A 16,964-nucleotide genomic window follows, 5' to 3' on the forward strand; every position below is an offset into this window, starting at 1 on the left:
AGCAAGTTTTTTTTAATTATTAAATACTTTTCAACAATACAAAATACAACCCTTCCTCACATAAAAACAGCTTATCATCTGTACACTGGCTTCATAACATATTATGCTACAATTCCATATTCACAAAAAAATAATAACTTTTAGCAAATCAGAAAATATATGCAATCTATCTATTTACCTATTTACAAAATGAATTAGCGTAAAACAAAAGTTGGTGCCACAGTTTTAAATGATATGACAGTTTGTTCGACACAGAGTCAAATCAGGAACCCCCTGTATACAGCAACAGTGTGCATTACAATGTTAACCCATTCAAAGCATCTGTGTATTTTAGCAAGACATTTTTTCCCAAAAAACTTTATAACAGTGGTTTAGAAATTAGAACAGTGGTTCTCAAAAATAGCAGATCTACAAGGGGGGGGGGGGGGTTCAAATACATATCATTTTGGGGGTCCTTGGCATGAAAAATGATTGAGAACTACTGATTTAGAAGGCATGTAGAATCGGCCCTGCAGAGGAGCTACAGACGCTGCTTGGTGTCATTAGCGACTTTAAGCAACGACTGTTTTCAGGACGGCTCCGCTATACGCAGAAGTACGTCGGCTAAGACGCAATCACAGTAGCTCTCAAAATCGTTAAGCAGCCGTTTTAATAAACATGGTTAATATGACACATGGTATTTTGTGTTATTTCTTCATTCAGAGCATGCCAACACATTACACAGCATAAGAGAGGTGATGGAGCAATCGGTGTGAATGTATGACAGCTAATTTCAATAAACATGGTTATGACATGGCGTTGTAGACACTACGTGTAAGTGCAGGTTCTGCCGTAGTAGAAAGGGCTGCGACGGCAAGCAGGTTCATGTATGGAGTAGCCTGGGCACCATTTCATTTCTGTATATGATCCGCTCGGGAGCGGATGATATCGTTACGTCATGTTGTAGTATTGTTTTGTAGTCGACAGGCAGGAACAACAGGCGGCAACTTTATTGAGGGAAAAGGAAGGTTCCTTCCTTTTCCCTCAATAAAAGCTCTTGTAGCCTGTAGCTTTTATTGAGAAAAATCGGTTTGAGGGAAAAGGAAGATGCCGCCTGTTGTTCCTGCCTGTCGACTACAAAACAATACTTCAACATGACGTAACGATATCATCCGCTCCCGAGAGGATCATACGGACTTTTGAAACAGAGACCAGGCTTTCATCCGAGGTGGTGGAAAGCCTGGTGAGGCAAGGTTATGTTTCGAGCACTGATCTATTTCCGCTTGCCAGAGCGGACTGCCGTAGCCATCGTTGCTTAAAGTCCCTATTAGCACATTGCTACACCACTCAACGCCATAGAGCTTTATCAGTGCTTCTCAACCTTTTCAGGATCAGGGACACTTATCCCTAAACTTCTTTGCTTTTGTTTTTTGTTATGATTATTTGTGGACCCAAACTTGCAGTGCCAGAGTTGGCAAATTATCGACTTTTGCCTGAACCAGCTCAAAGATGGAGCTGACATCAATATCTTACTAGAGGGAATCCATACATTGTTACAGCATGGTTCTGCTAGAGGCCAGCTGTCTATGACAGAGCCTAAAATAATAGACACAGTCGTAGACGCACGCACGCAGTCACGCACGGGTACGTGCGTGTGTCCATGTCTGACCAACTGGACCGATGAGCAGCTTTTCATGTACACTGCCGGTAGGCCACATAAGCACCTCTACTGTTTGTATTGTTTTCTGTGTCACTCCCCTGCTCTCTATCCTCCTTTCCAGTCTCTCTCTCACTGTCATTAAAAAATAAAGCAGAAATGCCTAAACATAATGACAAAAACACAATAAATAAATATAGATGACTGATGTCACAGGCTGGCCACATGAAGTCCCTGATCCACATTAGAGCCACACCATTTTTTTGTGTCTTTTTCTGCCTTTTGATAGGTTGAAAGTAGACTCACAGGAAATGGGGAGAGAGGTGGGGGGAAAGACATGCGGCAAAGGCCGTCGGGATCAGGAGTCGAACTCGTGGCACGCCGTCAGGCTGGCTCAGCAGCCTAGCCACACCATCTCTATGTGTGGATCCTCTGATTTCCTAGTAGTTTTCTCTAAATCCACATGACAAATATTATTTTCACTTAACATCGCTCATGGAAAAGGCACAGTATAAATATGCGAAAATGTGAGATTTTGTCTCTGATAAACGGCAACCAAACCAGAAGAAGCTGGCCTGGGACGGCATAGCGGTCCGGGGACCTAGGCTGGCAATCCAGCCTGACAGCGTGTAGCGGGTTCATTTGCTGCGTGTGTCCCCCTCCCATCTCTCTCCCCCTTTCCTATCAACCCACTGTGATCTATCAATAACAAGGCAAAAAGCCTGCCCCAAAAATATCTTTAAACCAAAAGAAGCCGTGGTGGTTATGGCCGAGTCCTAGTGATATGAGCATGACGACGTAGTCCTGCCGGCCGGTACTCCCTTATGCCAATTTGAATATTAAAGGAAGATAAGACAACGAGTCTCTGTGGTCACAGAACGATGCCGTGTGGCCACCATGGTGTTCATCTGCGGTCGGCGTGTCAGCCCTCTGTTCAACTGAAGTGACCCATGACTCCTTGACAGGTGAACGTTCTGGGACACGCGTCGCTCTGTTTGCATAAACAGCTTATTGAGTCAGACCTCTCCGAAGGTAATCACATTGATGAGAATCAAACAGTAAGCGAAAGCACATAACAGTCATTATGCCAATGAGAGGGAACCAGGAGTCCTTCTGGCTTTACACTTAATCTGGCGATGAGAGAAAGCAGGGCACTGCTAAAAAAAAAAAACTCCCCTGAATATCCAAAACGGACCGATCTGTGGCGGGTCAGAGGAGGTCCTTACTTGACCCCTTTGAGACGCAGATAAAAAGCTTAGGCAAAGCTGCTCGCTTGGACTTTAGCCCACTGGTTCTCAAACTTTTTAATTTCAAGGATCCCTAGTTTGGTATTTTTGCCAGTGCCGTACCACTTATCCCAAAACTTCTTGGCTTTTTTTTTCCTTTTTTACTATTTTGAAATGTTGAAATACTTCAAATATAGCTGATCTTTAGCCGTGGACGGCTGGGGGTCCCCGGACCCCACTTTGACTGAGAACCACTGCTGTGTAGTGGTGGAACCTCTCAGTGCCTGATTGTACTGTGCACATTACGTCTTGCATGCGTGTCTTCTTCAGGCATTATAAAGTCTGTATCCTGGTGCTTGTGGCTAAGGGAAGACATTGTGCCAATCTCCAGAGGACTCTGGAACACCTTCCAGGTCCAGATCGGGGGTTACCTCCACCTGAGCCCCTCCGTCCTCTTGGCGCAGCGACACGTCCTGAACCTGACCTAGAAGGAGAAAAATAAATACATTAAAAATCTTCATGAGATGTTTGCCATGAGTGAACGCAGAGATTTTTATCTCCCAGATATTAGGTTTCAACCATGAAATGGTTGAATGTATGAAGTATTGAAAGCATGGTTGAAAGTATGAATGATTTGGCTATTAATAATAATCGTCCACCATATACAGTAGATCATAATGTTATGCTCATTATATTGCTCATTGTGATGCCACTCATTTGTATTCTTTTTGAAAAAAGTCCAATAAAACTTTTGAGCCGATATTATACATTTATACATAACTCCTTGTATTGCCTTGTGATGCCACTCATTTGTATTCTTTTTGGAAATGTCTAATACATATTCATACTTTTCAGGCACAAGCTTGGAACCTATTAATTCTCCCCGGCATTTGGACAATGCTAGCTCAGTTTCCTGGAACTGTGGAACATTCTATTTTCAAGGTTAGGATGGCCTATAACTTGCTGGAATCGAGCAATATCTTGCCACTTGCCATATATACCCTTATACCTTTTAGCATTTTTTTATATTTTGAAAAACATGAAAAATTGTCAGAATAGCCAATCAACAAACACATCATTTCTATGTAAATCAGCTAGTTGAACTATTTTAAAATGTTTTTCAAAATAGTAAAATATGGCTATTAATAAGTTCAGGCATAAGGCATAAATCAAGATAAGGCTCTTTATTAGACTACTAGCCACTTATAATTGCTCTAGTCTGCCCCCTGGGTATCGATATGTGTATTGTCTCCCTTGTCAGTGCGAATCATTCGTTCAACCTTTATTTATTTTCTCAGGAATACACTGAGGGGTGGAGCCTAATTTTCAATGACGCTTACATTACAACAGAGCAAACCACACATGTAACAAATTAGAAAATAACAGAGAGAACTAATGTAAATCAGAAAGAAACACAAACACCAATATTGATAAATTAAAAAGAAAAACTACTATTACTAAGCGTTTTGTGTCCTGAGGATATCGGGACGTCAATAATTAAAGTACACAGCATATAATTACACGAGTGTGAGGCACAAAAACTAAAAGCAGTCAGAGATATTGACCCAAGGAAAACCTAGTCCTGCAGAGGTCTTAACACCTACTGTAGTCCTGCAGAGGTCTTAACACCTAGTCCTGCAGAGGTCTTGGGGCCCATTCATACTCCTATTTTACCGCTGTTTCGGCGCTGTAGTGCCGAAATGATTTCGGCTCGTCAGAAAGTTTCAGTAGCACCGAAGAGCCGACTTTAGGACGGTACCCGCCCCCCGAACCTCAAATGACGTCACATTGTAGGCTCTACAGCGCCGAACCGACTTTTATTCGGCCCTAAAAAAAGAGTATAAATCTAAGAATGAAGTAAGGGAGGCAGGTTGGTCATTTGTTTGGAGCTCATTATGAACAAACAGTATGCCTATGTTGATCTCGTCTCACAGAGAGAGAGAGACACCAGCAAAGATTTAGGCAGAGGTTTACAGTAATTGGTGGGTACTGTCGGTTTCATCAGTAATACATCTAAGTGCAGAGGCTAAATCTAGGGGCTTACAGGTGCCAACAACAGGAAGAAAAATTGTTTCGAGACTATCCTTCGGCTAAACATGGGCAAGCAGATTATAAATACATATTTTGAAAATGATCAAAGCAGAGAGAGTTGGAGAAAGAAAGGCTCCATATTGTCTTCTCCAGTGACTTTCTTGGAGTCAATAACTATGTAGGCTACACAGCAGAAAGTGCTCAGCATCAGTAGTGAGGAGCTGGAGGCTAAACTTAGGACAAGACTTTACAGTATGAAGAGAAACATCATCATTATGTTGTGATGCATTGTCAGCGGCTGCACTGTCAGCGTGATTGACAGGGCCTTTGTGTGACGTCTAGGTGAGTGGTTTTGCTGTACGGAAACAAAAGACATGTCAACCTGGCATGCCATATTGCAGCATGCCACCCTGATGGTCCTGCACTTTCCCTACCTTTCCCCTCTCAACAGGGGAGATCAGGGATGGGGTGGGAGAAGGGGAGCAAGCTAACTGTACCTGTATGTGTATTTGTACTGTATTGTGTATTTGTATGTTATGTTGCACCTATGTGTCTTTAGTACTGTGTACTTGCACTGCTGTAATGTTATAGTTCTATGTATAGAACAGTGGTTCCCAAAGTGGGGTCCGGGGACCCCCAGGGGTACCTGAGGGAGTTCCAGGGGGGACCCATCTATTTTGTTCATGTTCATAAAGTGCTAAAGTGTTTAAAGCAGTGGTTCCCAAACTTTTGCCGTACGATATGGGCTATAGCCCACGGTCAAAAATGATGAAAAACGAGGCTAACTTTTTTTTTCAAAATTTCAAAAAACATGGGCTATAACCCATCGTTTTTTTTTTCATTTTTTCATTTTTTTCAAATCCTCAAAAATGATGAAAAACTGCGTGCCATAGTATGCCGTACGATATGGGCTATAGCCCACGGTCCAAAATGATGAGAAACGAGGCTAACTTTTTTTTTCAAAATTTCAAAAAACATGGGCTATAACCCATCGTTTTTTTCATTTTTTCATTTTTTTCAAATCCTCAAAAATGATGAAAAACAGCGTGCCATAGTATGCCGTACGATATGGGCTATAGCCCACGGTCCAAAATGTTGAGAAACGAGGCTAACTTTTTTTTTCAAAATTTCAAAAAACATGGGCTATAACCCATCGTTTTTTAAATTTTTAAATTTTTTTCAAATCCTCAAAAATGATGAAAAACGGCGTGCCATAGTATGCCGTACGATATGGGCTATAACCCACGGTCCAAAATGATGAGAAACGAGGCTAACTTTTTTTTTCAAAATTTCAAAAAACATGGGCTATAACCCATCGTTTTTTTTCCATTTTTTTCAAATCCTCAAAAATGATGAAAAACGGCGTGCCATAGTATGCCGTACGATATGGGCTATAGCCCACGGTCCAAAATGATGAGAAACGAGGCTAACTTTTTTTTTCAAAATTTCAAAAAACATGGGCTATAACCCATCGTTTTTTTTTTTCATTTTTTCCAAATTCTCAAAAATGATGAATAACGGCGTGCCATAGTATGCCGTACGATATGGCAGTGGTTCCCAAAGTGGGGTCCGGGGACCCCCAGGGGTACCTGAGGGAGTTCCAGGGGGGACCCATCTATTTTGTTCATGTTCATAAAGTGCTAAAGTGTTTAAAGCAGTGGTTCCCAAACTTTTTCATGTCAAGGACCCCCAAATTGACACTACTTAGCCCGTGGACCCCCATTTGAAAAGATATGCCAGGGACCCCCATAAGAGAAGACGTACACATTTAGACGTCTACATTTAGACGTCTACATTTAGACATTCCTGCAGGAAACACTGCTTGTGGTTGTAAATATATTGTTATCCGTGTTGCGAGGATGAGGGGGTACCTGGAAAAATATCTACCCCAAAATGGGTACCTGGTCCAAAAAAGTTTGGGAACACCTGGTATAGAACACCCTCTAAAACGAGACGCTGCATCTCAAGGCTAGGGGCCATCCTCTCAATAAAATTCGGACAATTCTGAAATTCTAACTTATCCGCAGTAGACAGCACCATTATTTTATGGCAATTGCCTTGTAGACTGCTGTGGGGGGGGGGGGGGGCATAAAAGCCCACAAAATGCTACTTTATACTACCAGTAAGACGCGAGGAGGCGAGAAGCGATCTCGTCTTTTGATTGCTGAACACGACCTTGAGGTGAGTCTGTAAAATAATATCTCTGCTGTCGGGAAGAAACCACATAACTCCAAACTCTTTCACAAATAAAAGCGCATAACAGTCTACATGTATACAAATACAGTACATGATCTATATATTACACTCAAAAGTGATGGGTGAACAGTGGGCCTCCATTTAAAAAAAATTAATGTTTTAAATGTATTTATTTTACATTTTAGATTGAATTTCACCTCATAAATGAGGGGACATATAGATAGAATTTCAATTATTCCATTTCAGGCCTCTACAAATGCTTTAAATTGCTACAAAACCTGTGACACCCAGTTATTCTGGCATACACAAAAGTACATTTTGGTGGATGACGACTTCTAATTGACTTTACACATTCATGTGCTGCTCAGGGGGCCTTCAAGTAGGAAGGAGACAAATCACCAAGGTCTTTTTTTTCTTTTTCTAATTTATTATTTGAACATTGTTGATTATAATAATTATAATTCTGCTATAATTCTGTTGGGGTAGTCGGAGCCTCTAAGCTGATTTTCAAACAGAATTCAATTTGTTCTGTCTTAGAAAGTGGTCCCGTTTCACATTGACAAAACCATGATAATCCTCTTTTATTGAATCAATGTTGTCATTTTCCCTCAAGTTCATGGTTTGGTATACTGTCTCTGGGGGCAACAAATATGAAACAAATCATCAAGTGAGCCAGACTAGTAAGCAAGTCTCAACTCAACCCATTCTGACCTGAGATCAGATTCTAAAAATGTCTTCTACATCCTGACAGTTTTCTGAAAAAGCTATGTTTCTATGTCAGTCAAAAATAGCAGACCTACAAGCTCGTAGCGCACCACACGCTATTAGCTTGTAGATCTGCTATTTTTCAATAGCTAAAGTATAACATAGTGCTAACACCAAAAGGGGTTCCCGCCCAAAGTGGGTTAAGCTGTCAGTTCAATATTCGTCACAGATGCAATTTTAGGAGAGGTCTATCTCTCAAGATTGCTCCTATCCATGATTACACAGTGCATTTCAGCCCGTTTGCTCCGGCGGCCGTTTTATTGGCCCTGGGGTGGAAAGATAAACGATACAGAACTATTTTGTACCTGCAGCCCGTACGTGCACTGCTGAACAAAAAAAAAAAGACAGCACATGATGATGCATCTCAGTCAGACAGCCATGACGCTCTGAGGTCAGTGGATGAGCGAGTATAGGTGTGTGTGTGTGTAAACGCACTGGTCACGACTTTCTTCTTAGGTTATTTATAGTTATTTTTTTATGTCTGAATTTTGTATTGTTGTGATGTCTTGCTTTTCACTGGACTGCTTGTATTTGAACCGTGAGTACAAATGAAGAACATTGAACTGGTTACCGTTAAGGTGGCTCACCACCAAACAGACTATACTTCAGACTGCTACATACATACTGGCAGTCGAATGAGATCAGTCGGAAGGTGTGGAAAAAAGCTCTGGAAAGGTGTTCCCCTTTTGTTTGTTTCTTTTCCTCTCTCACCAAGGGGTTTACCGTTGCCCAATTAAAGTCTGTGGACTGTGTTACCTTTGTTAACTGTGAGCCTGCAAAGCCCTTTGAGACGGTATCGATATAACAGCAATACTTTAAAAACACTAAGACATTACCATCCCATCTAAGAACACCACAAAGAAGTCCAACTATGAACAAACTAGCTCCCGAGGGCACTTATTAACACCTGTCCAGCCAGCTGTGAAGTCTTAAATGGTGGTGGTGACTAGAAATGCAAAGCCAAGTCCAGATGGTAAGATGGTTCTTACAGTGCAATAATGAAGGATATTCAAAATGACTGCATTCTGCTACAGTTAAATATGGGGCTGCTGAATTTAATAGCAGCCCCAGCAGATCTAATTGAAATCCATAAACATCACAAATTAACGTATCATCCTGTTGCTGTTCTCTGAAGTAAAAACAGATGGTTATTCATTAGACCATAGCCACAGTTCCATTATTTATGTTGTTGAGCTGAGCACAGCAAAATGTTCAGGGGAAATAGACTGATTCTGATATTATGAACCAGTAATTTGACAGCTCTGAAGGCAATTATTTAATACTGGGGGATTAACTTCCTGCAACAGACTTCCCTACCCAACTTTAACTGTGATCACCAGCCATAGCCTGGCTGAAAGATTGAACACTTGGATTGCAAATGTTTGGAACAGAAAGTCGATTAGCACTTATTTATTGTCACGATGCGTTTCGCCGTGAGCTTCATCAGGACGGCGAAACACGGCGTGCTAATAAATAAGTTGATGATGCAGCGAGTTGTCCGTCTCTATTCCCTGGAGTGTGCAGTCCCCTTTATTTCTCTTCTTGAAGTCTATGCCTGCTAACTAGACTTGCACCTCCCACAGGTTTTTTTATGTGCAGAAGTTCCTATATATATACTGTATATATATATATATATATATATATATATTTTTTTTTATTGAGTGTCTTTCCCTAAATATTCAATTTAAATCATCTGTTTGTTTTTGTTTGTTTCATCTGAAACATTCTCTAAATATGAATTTAAGCATACCCTTCCTCCGTATGTGCGTGCGTGCGTGCGTGAAAACGATCACCAGCACTCAATTGAATTCCTTTTAGGATATCTTATTTATTGATAACACGTATACAGCAGCAGTTCAGTTATGTATTGATAACACGCACAGCAGCAGTTCAGTTATTTATTGATAACACGCACAGCAGCAGTTCAATACATGGACGTTTCTGCCCATGGCCTTCCTCAGCGTGATGGATGGTTTCGTTGAATCACGCTGAGGAAGGCTGTGGGCTAAAAGACCTGTGTCTTGATGTGAACTGCTGCTGCGTTATCAATGAATAGGAGACCATAAACAACATTCCAATGAGTGCTGGTGATCTTTCATGAGCTAGCATAAAAATCATAGATGTAATCCCAATTAAACCAGTTTTTCAAAACCATCAGAAACCAAGAATGTGCTATGCAAATGCAGTGTGTTTTAAGGTGATTTGTAAAACATTGCACTTACGCAGGATGAAAAACAAAATCATAAACGGTAATATACAGTATCCATGGAATATACTGTGCAAGTAAATGACTGACATTGGCACGGTGAGACAGTGGTAAAGTACATCTGGTCCTATAGGCGTGTTTATATAATATTTTAGCACAGGAATCAAATCGGAATCAGGAACAATCCGTTCTAGAGATTGTCTACCCTAAAATAAAATGTGTATCTGCCAAGGACGAGTTAGACTAGTTTTAGCTTTTTTAGTTTTTTTTTATACTTGGCTAAACAATGATCCACCGTTCAACTCCCAGTGAAGCATTCGAGGCACAAGGAAACCACGTGGCCGCACAAATTGCCTCACATCCACTTCCCTCGTTTCTTAACCTCAAATTTCTGTTCCTAGATCGTTCCACTTTTGTCGCAACCGGCATTGAATTTTCAATGGGCTCTATAACTTTTGAACACATGGACGGATTTACAAATGGGACTCTCATTATAAAACGGTCCGGGGAGCGATCGTAGTGAAGATGAATATTCTGTGACTACTTAAAAGTTAAGCAAATTGGAGGGAAAAAAAGCCTAGCAACGGAAGAACAGGAGGCGGGGGAGGGCTGTCAGTCACTGAGTTAAAGAAACTGTTTACTGGAAATCAATGAAGAACAAACTGTAACTAATTAATCCTTTCAGGGCAAATCTAATACACCATAGAGTTGGAAAATGTGAGGATGATACTGTGGAGGCGGCTGCCAATTAATCAAATGGCCAATTAGACTTCCCAAGCGTACGAAAAATTAATTTTGATGACGTGACGTGACGTGAAGCAACAAAGCAAATCCGATGTTTGTAGTTACTGCAAAAGATACAAAGCAAACAATTTGTTGAGCTGGATTCAACTTCCAGATGCAAATATACAAACCTCCAACTGTAGCTGCATTGACGCAGCAAAGCGCAAACCAATCACCTTTCTTTTTTTTCATAAATAAAAGTATGAATTTCTATCGAATATCTTAATTACAAAGAAATTGAGTTGACGTAGATCTTTTAAGGGTATAATCGCAATATTACATTCGAGGAGTCGAGGGTGTGCTTAGTGCTTTACCGTCACATATTCTGTGTATCTTTCCATCTCCATCTGCCCGTCTGAGCACAGCATAATGAGTGGTCAATATAGGAAGCAGGCCTGGAATGTAATCAGCTTAGGGGCAAGGCTATTTGGCCTTTGGTGTCGTCAACCTTTGAAGGGCACAGAGGCGAAATGCCAGCAAGGCTATGCAATAAAACGATTGCAAAAAACGATTGCAAAAAAAATGATTTTAAATCCAAGGAAACAATGAATTTAACTCAACAGTTACGATTGATTTGACTTGTAGGTGATATGTTTTGTTTAAACTAAGGGCTGTTTAATTAACCGATTTAACTATGTTAGTTAATTTATGGATCAATTAAATGTAATAGTCTTAACCCATCATTCTATCCACACTGCACTAGTCATCACTAATCATCTCATGGATGGATCCGAACCAGATGGAAAGAGAACCTGTCTGGTGAGGGAAACACAAGGCAGCAGGCACAGGAAAGATGTGCAATTTACTGTAGCACGTACGATGGGGAGACAGAGAGACAGAGAGAGAGAGAGAGTCATTTATCTTATAGCTCCCACTAAAATGTACAGAGAATGGTGATTCATCAAGATTAATTATTAATCTGTGATAAGTCTGATAAAAACAATGAATCATTTCCAGAGAGAACATCATAACGATCATTTATCATCTTGTGTTCCAGTTTCACCACTTCCAGTTTCTCTTGTTTGTCCCATAGACTGTATCTGACTCTCCATATTGGACAACATAAGCATTCCAATAATATGCTATAGCAGGACTTTGAGATCTTTAAGTAAAGTGGCAACATTCTTTAATGTTTATTAGCAGTTGTATCATTTTATAATACCCTATAGCATGACTTTGTGACCTTTAAGTAAAGGGACAAAACTTTGTATAATATGCTATAGCAAAATTATTATTATTCATAACCACCTAAGTTATGATAGTTATAAATAATGTGCTGTTCCACTGAGCATAATAATGCATTATGACCAGCACTTATAATATGTTATAAACGTGGTTAGTTGTTATACATGATTACAAACATTTATAACGAGTGTTATAATGCCTTATAAGCACATTATAATGCATTATAAAGGCGACCTTAATATAAAGTGTTACCGATAAATTATATAAAATTTAAAAAAAGGTAATGTTTATTGAATGTTAAAAAACCCTCCTTTTCTATTTTCTTCTTAAAATTGCTAAATACAATGTACTTAGTATTGATGCAATCGATTATTTTCAAAATGATAGGATACGATGTCAAACGATACGATATGTTGCTGTTTACATTTCGATATACTGGTCACCTACCAGTGACGAGTCGCCTGTGTTTAGCTTTGAATGGAAACAATGCTAAACGATCGCTACACCCGGAAAGTAAAATATTATCAAACAAGGAGTTCTGAATTAAGTGTCGGTTACTGCATTGCCTATTTCTCAGGGTTTTTTTGTACCATTTTGTTTTGTGTGTACTGTTATAGCTTTTCAAATAGATTGTAACGCGCAGCAGCCACGCTTGTTGACATCCAGCAGAGTAGCACTGCCTTGTCAAGCTCAATGACTCATGGTTGTGTGGAAGACTGACTGGTACTTGACATAATTCTCTAGTCTATAACCCATATATTTTTCATTTCAGCTTGTCTTTGATTAATAATGGAAACGCTCTCCAGCCACACCGCATGCAGACCCTCAGGAGAAAGTTCACAGTGAGAACCAAGTTGAAAAGGAGACGTGCCTAAGGAGCAGATCAATCATATATGAGCTTTGCCTCTGCCTAGTCTATCTTCCAGTACACAGAAATATGCACTTGCTTTGGGGAACCTTGGGGGAGAGTAAGAGAGAGAGATGTGTATTTTATATAAACAGTCCAATGTCATATTCACTGGTTGATGTATGCCTGAAGCAGGTCTATGACCGAAAGCTCACTGTCTTTATTCTAACTTTCTATTTTGAATGAACAGAGATGCCTTCCTGGGTTCATTTGGTGTGTGTGCGTGTGGATGTGCGTGCGTGCGTGCGTGTGTGCGTGCGTCTTACCGTAGCCGTGCGAGCGCTTCATGTGGTGCTTCATGTTGCTCTTCTGTGTGAACCTGATGCTGCACACCTCACACTTGAAGGGCTTCTTGCCCGTGTGCTTGACGATGTGCACCTGCAGAGCACTCTTCTGGTTGAAGGCCTTGTCACACTGAAGACACTTGAAGGGCCTCTCACCTGGAACACAAGAGTCAAAGATTTACAACAGATATTGTGCCTGCGTGTGCAAACCTTGCCCAGACCAACATCTCTTGTTCCAAGGGGTTCCCAACCTTTCCATGCCAAGGAGGACCCCCAAGGAGGACCCCCAAATAGCCATGAGAAGAAAAATAAATAGTGAAGCTACGATATACAAGCAAGGCACGCATTGATCTACAAGCGACACAATTAATGATAGGGTCACCAGGTTGAAAATGGTTAAATCAGCACACTCATTTATGAATACACAATCCTGCCCGATTCCATAGGCGGTATCGTGAGGCCAGTGCCAGTGAAATGCGCAAAATAAGCAAAGAAGAAGAGCCCTCGTCCGGTCGACCTGGAAGTGATTGTCCTCCATAGCCGCGTCTGTGGACTGCCGATTGGACTATTATTATGCTTCGCGCGACCTTGAATTAATGTTTAATTAAAGCTCCTTTATCCCATTCTGAGCACTAAAAACCACTAATGACCGCGTGACACAGAGGATTATCATGTAGGCTGTTTCTACCATGGGAGGCCTATGGAGGCTAGCGATGGAAGCTAAAACAAAAAGGTAACTTTCTTTTTTAAAGCTTTTCAAATCTAATAATAGCTTTTCTCGAGATATCTCGTGGATGACATGAAATGTGTTAAAATGAAAGATTATATATATATATATATATATATATATATATATATATATATATATATATATATATATATATAGTTTGTTTGTTGTTTGTTAGTACTTTGTTAGCACTTTTACTTTCCAACTTGCACCCGCTGTCGACCACGGCCCCCACTTTGAGAACCTGTCTTGTTCTACCTCTGCTGCTTGTGACCTTGATGGGGCAGAGTACTCATTATTCCCTTCAAGTTTCATGAAAATCTGCCCATCCGTTCTCAAGTTATCTTGCAAATGAATGCACGCACAAAGACAGACTGATGACCCTGCTACGCGTTATAAATAGACCTAGTCAAACTGACGGTCCACTGTAAACTGTAAGGGGTTGACAGAGACGTCTTTGTACATGTTTACTGGTGCTCGGTGGTGGACCTGCCCGTCGAAAGATAAGAGCAGTGGCCTGTAAACAGCCCCATTTCACTCTTAATCATGGAAATGGTTCCATGTATTAAACAGACCTTTATCCTGAATCCTGACAGCAAAACAAACTATTCATTCTATAGAGCTATTCATTACTTCCAAGTACTCTTCTAAACAAGAAATATTTTTTCATGTGTGTGTGTGTGTGTGTGTGTGTGTGTGTGTGTGTGTGTGTGTGTGTGTGTGTGTATTATTCATAGACCAGCTGACCTCTACATTCCTGTTAATCATAAATCCACAGAATCGAAAACGAAAAATGTGGTGCATCTTAGAAATCCATCAGTGCCATCAGTGGGGCAACAAAAGCTATTCAGTCAATTCTGTTTTAACCGGTATGTACCGTAGATTCTGCCTATAGTTGTTGTTAAATACAAGGTTATATAGGTTGGAAAACTCAATGGAAACATCAGTGATTCAGTGGCTATGTATATTTAAGAGCTGGTAAAGGTTTTGTAGCATACGCCATACAGTATACAAACCTGATGATCAACATCAAACATGTTCCTGTGGGAAATCAATGAATAAGACTAAGGGAGATTATGTGTGCAATTGGATTTTCTTTAAACCTAAGGGTGGTTCTAGATGAAAGCGGTGTTCATTCTCCAAGGAACATGCATGCATTCAACGGGTTTCATGGCAATGCATCTATTCATTTTTTTAAATACTGTATCTTTTGCAGAAATGAATCCTATCCAAATATTCTTGTGCACACTGGGCAGTAGGGGGGTATTTTTTAAAACAGTGTTGGAGGTCCCTATAATGGTGATGCCAGAACCGGTAATTTTCAGAGAAAAAAATAAGCGCAATGACATTAATTAAGCCAAATGACGTCATGACGACGTTATGATGTCATCCGGTGACGTTCAGGACTAGGCCAGATCACAGCCCGTATGGGCCAGTTTGAAATAATATAGATTATTCTGGGCCAGATCACATGACTTAAGTTGATCTGGCCTCGATCGGACTCTCTGATTCATCGATAGGGACGTCCGTCTTAGTGGGCAGAATGTATGTTGGTTGAAATCATGTGATACTCTGGGCCAGATGGGACTAGTCTTGGTTTGTCTTGATCTGGCCCCAATAGAGACGCCACTAATTCGTCATGACTGGGTCATGACCGTGCTTGCTGGGGAAAGAGACTGCTGCCTTACTTTGCGCTGATTCTAGATCAGTCACTCTAAATAATCACAAAACATATGTTCACTGTATTTTCCCCAGATATACAGACTATTTTAGGTTAATAAATAACAAGCACTTGGATGGTGGAGTCAGACAAAATTATGGTTATAACTGGTCCTATGTGCACTGATAAGCAGGTCTTATCTGATAAGACAGCAGGCAGAGGACCTGTCGAATATCTTTCAAATCAATATTCATATTGATTTCAATATTCATATCAACAATATATGTTTATATTTTTTTATAATTGCAGCTCAGGATAAGTTGTCAGAGGGATTAATGACATGTTTTAATGTAATGAAGAGTAACTAACTGGTATTAGTAGCTTTGCTCACTACACTTTCCAAATAGCTTGTCAATGGACAGCAGTACTGTGGTCTAATAGTCCACTGTTTCCCAAACAGTGGGTCTTGAGTCTTGACCCATTATTATGGTCCGTTGACTATCATTGCGCACGTTCATGATGACACGTGGACGCTTTTTCATATGTGAACGCACGTGAACGGCAGCGCGTTCATGTGTTTGGGCCCAATCCATCCCAGAATGCACTCTGTTCCTACCCGGAAGGAGGAGTGAAATCACCTCATGCGCTTTAGAGCAACGACGTAATGCAAGTGGATGGGAGGAGAAATCCGGTGCCGTCTCTATTGATATATTCTCTAAGAGTTGAACAGAGAAGTTGGTAAATGTTTAAGAAAATAGTGTAGGCTGTTGTTTATGCAGAGGTGAAGGGGGTTGGGGGGGTGTTCTTATTAAAAATCTGCCAAAAGCAACTCGTGAACTAAATTCTAAACACAAAACCTAAACTATCGGAAGAAGAAATAAGATATTAGGGCATGTCTCTTGACAGTAGAAAGTTATTTTTTATAACACTTATATCTAACTCTTACGTTTGTTTGTTTATTTGGGTGGGAATGATCGGATGGCTACTCCCAAAGAGATAATTAAATTTTAAATTAAAAAGATTGTCAGACACAGAACAAGAGACCCCAGTGCATGTGTTTGGTTTCCTTTGTTCTTATAGCCTAATTGGAATACAATACGTAGCCCCCTTGACACATGCTGTGTCAATGTTGTGCCAGATAAAAGAGTGGCCTTGAGTCACTGAAATCAATAGGATATACTGCCGTTAGGTACAGTACACCCAGGTCCACATTTATTAACAGCAGCAGCTCTTCAACACTGAATATATTAGTTCTTCTCATTTCAAGTTTGTGTTGTTGCTAACTTTGCCATGGTATAATCAGTTTCACAGCGTTTGTGTGTGTGTGTGTGTGTGTGTGTGTGTGTGTGTGTGTGTGT

At 40.5% G+C, this 16,964-nt stretch overlaps 1 protein-coding gene across 2 annotated transcripts in view; it reads right to left on the reverse strand.

Annotated features, from left to right (window-relative positions):
* Window positions 1–16,964, reverse strand: part of znf236 (zinc finger protein 236) — a 95,398-nt gene continuing 78,434 nt past the window's right edge. For both annotated transcript variants that reach the window (XM_080768158.1, XM_080768157.1), the window contains 2 exons: window positions 13,202–13,375; window positions 1–3,346 (listed from right to left, as the gene is read on the reverse strand). In XM_080768158.1, coding sequence (XP_080624284.1) covers window positions 3,225–3,346; window positions 13,202–13,375 — 296 coding nt within the window. In that variant the 3' untranslated portion in view covers window positions 1–3,224. The remainder of the gene's footprint in view (window positions 3,347–13,201; window positions 13,376–16,964) is intronic.

Source organism: Protomyctophum bolini (genome assembly GCF_963924005.1).
Source record: "Protomyctophum bolini genome assembly, chromosome: 7".
Taxonomy (NCBI): domain Eukaryota; kingdom Metazoa; phylum Chordata; class Actinopteri; order Myctophiformes; family Myctophidae; genus Protomyctophum; species Protomyctophum bolini.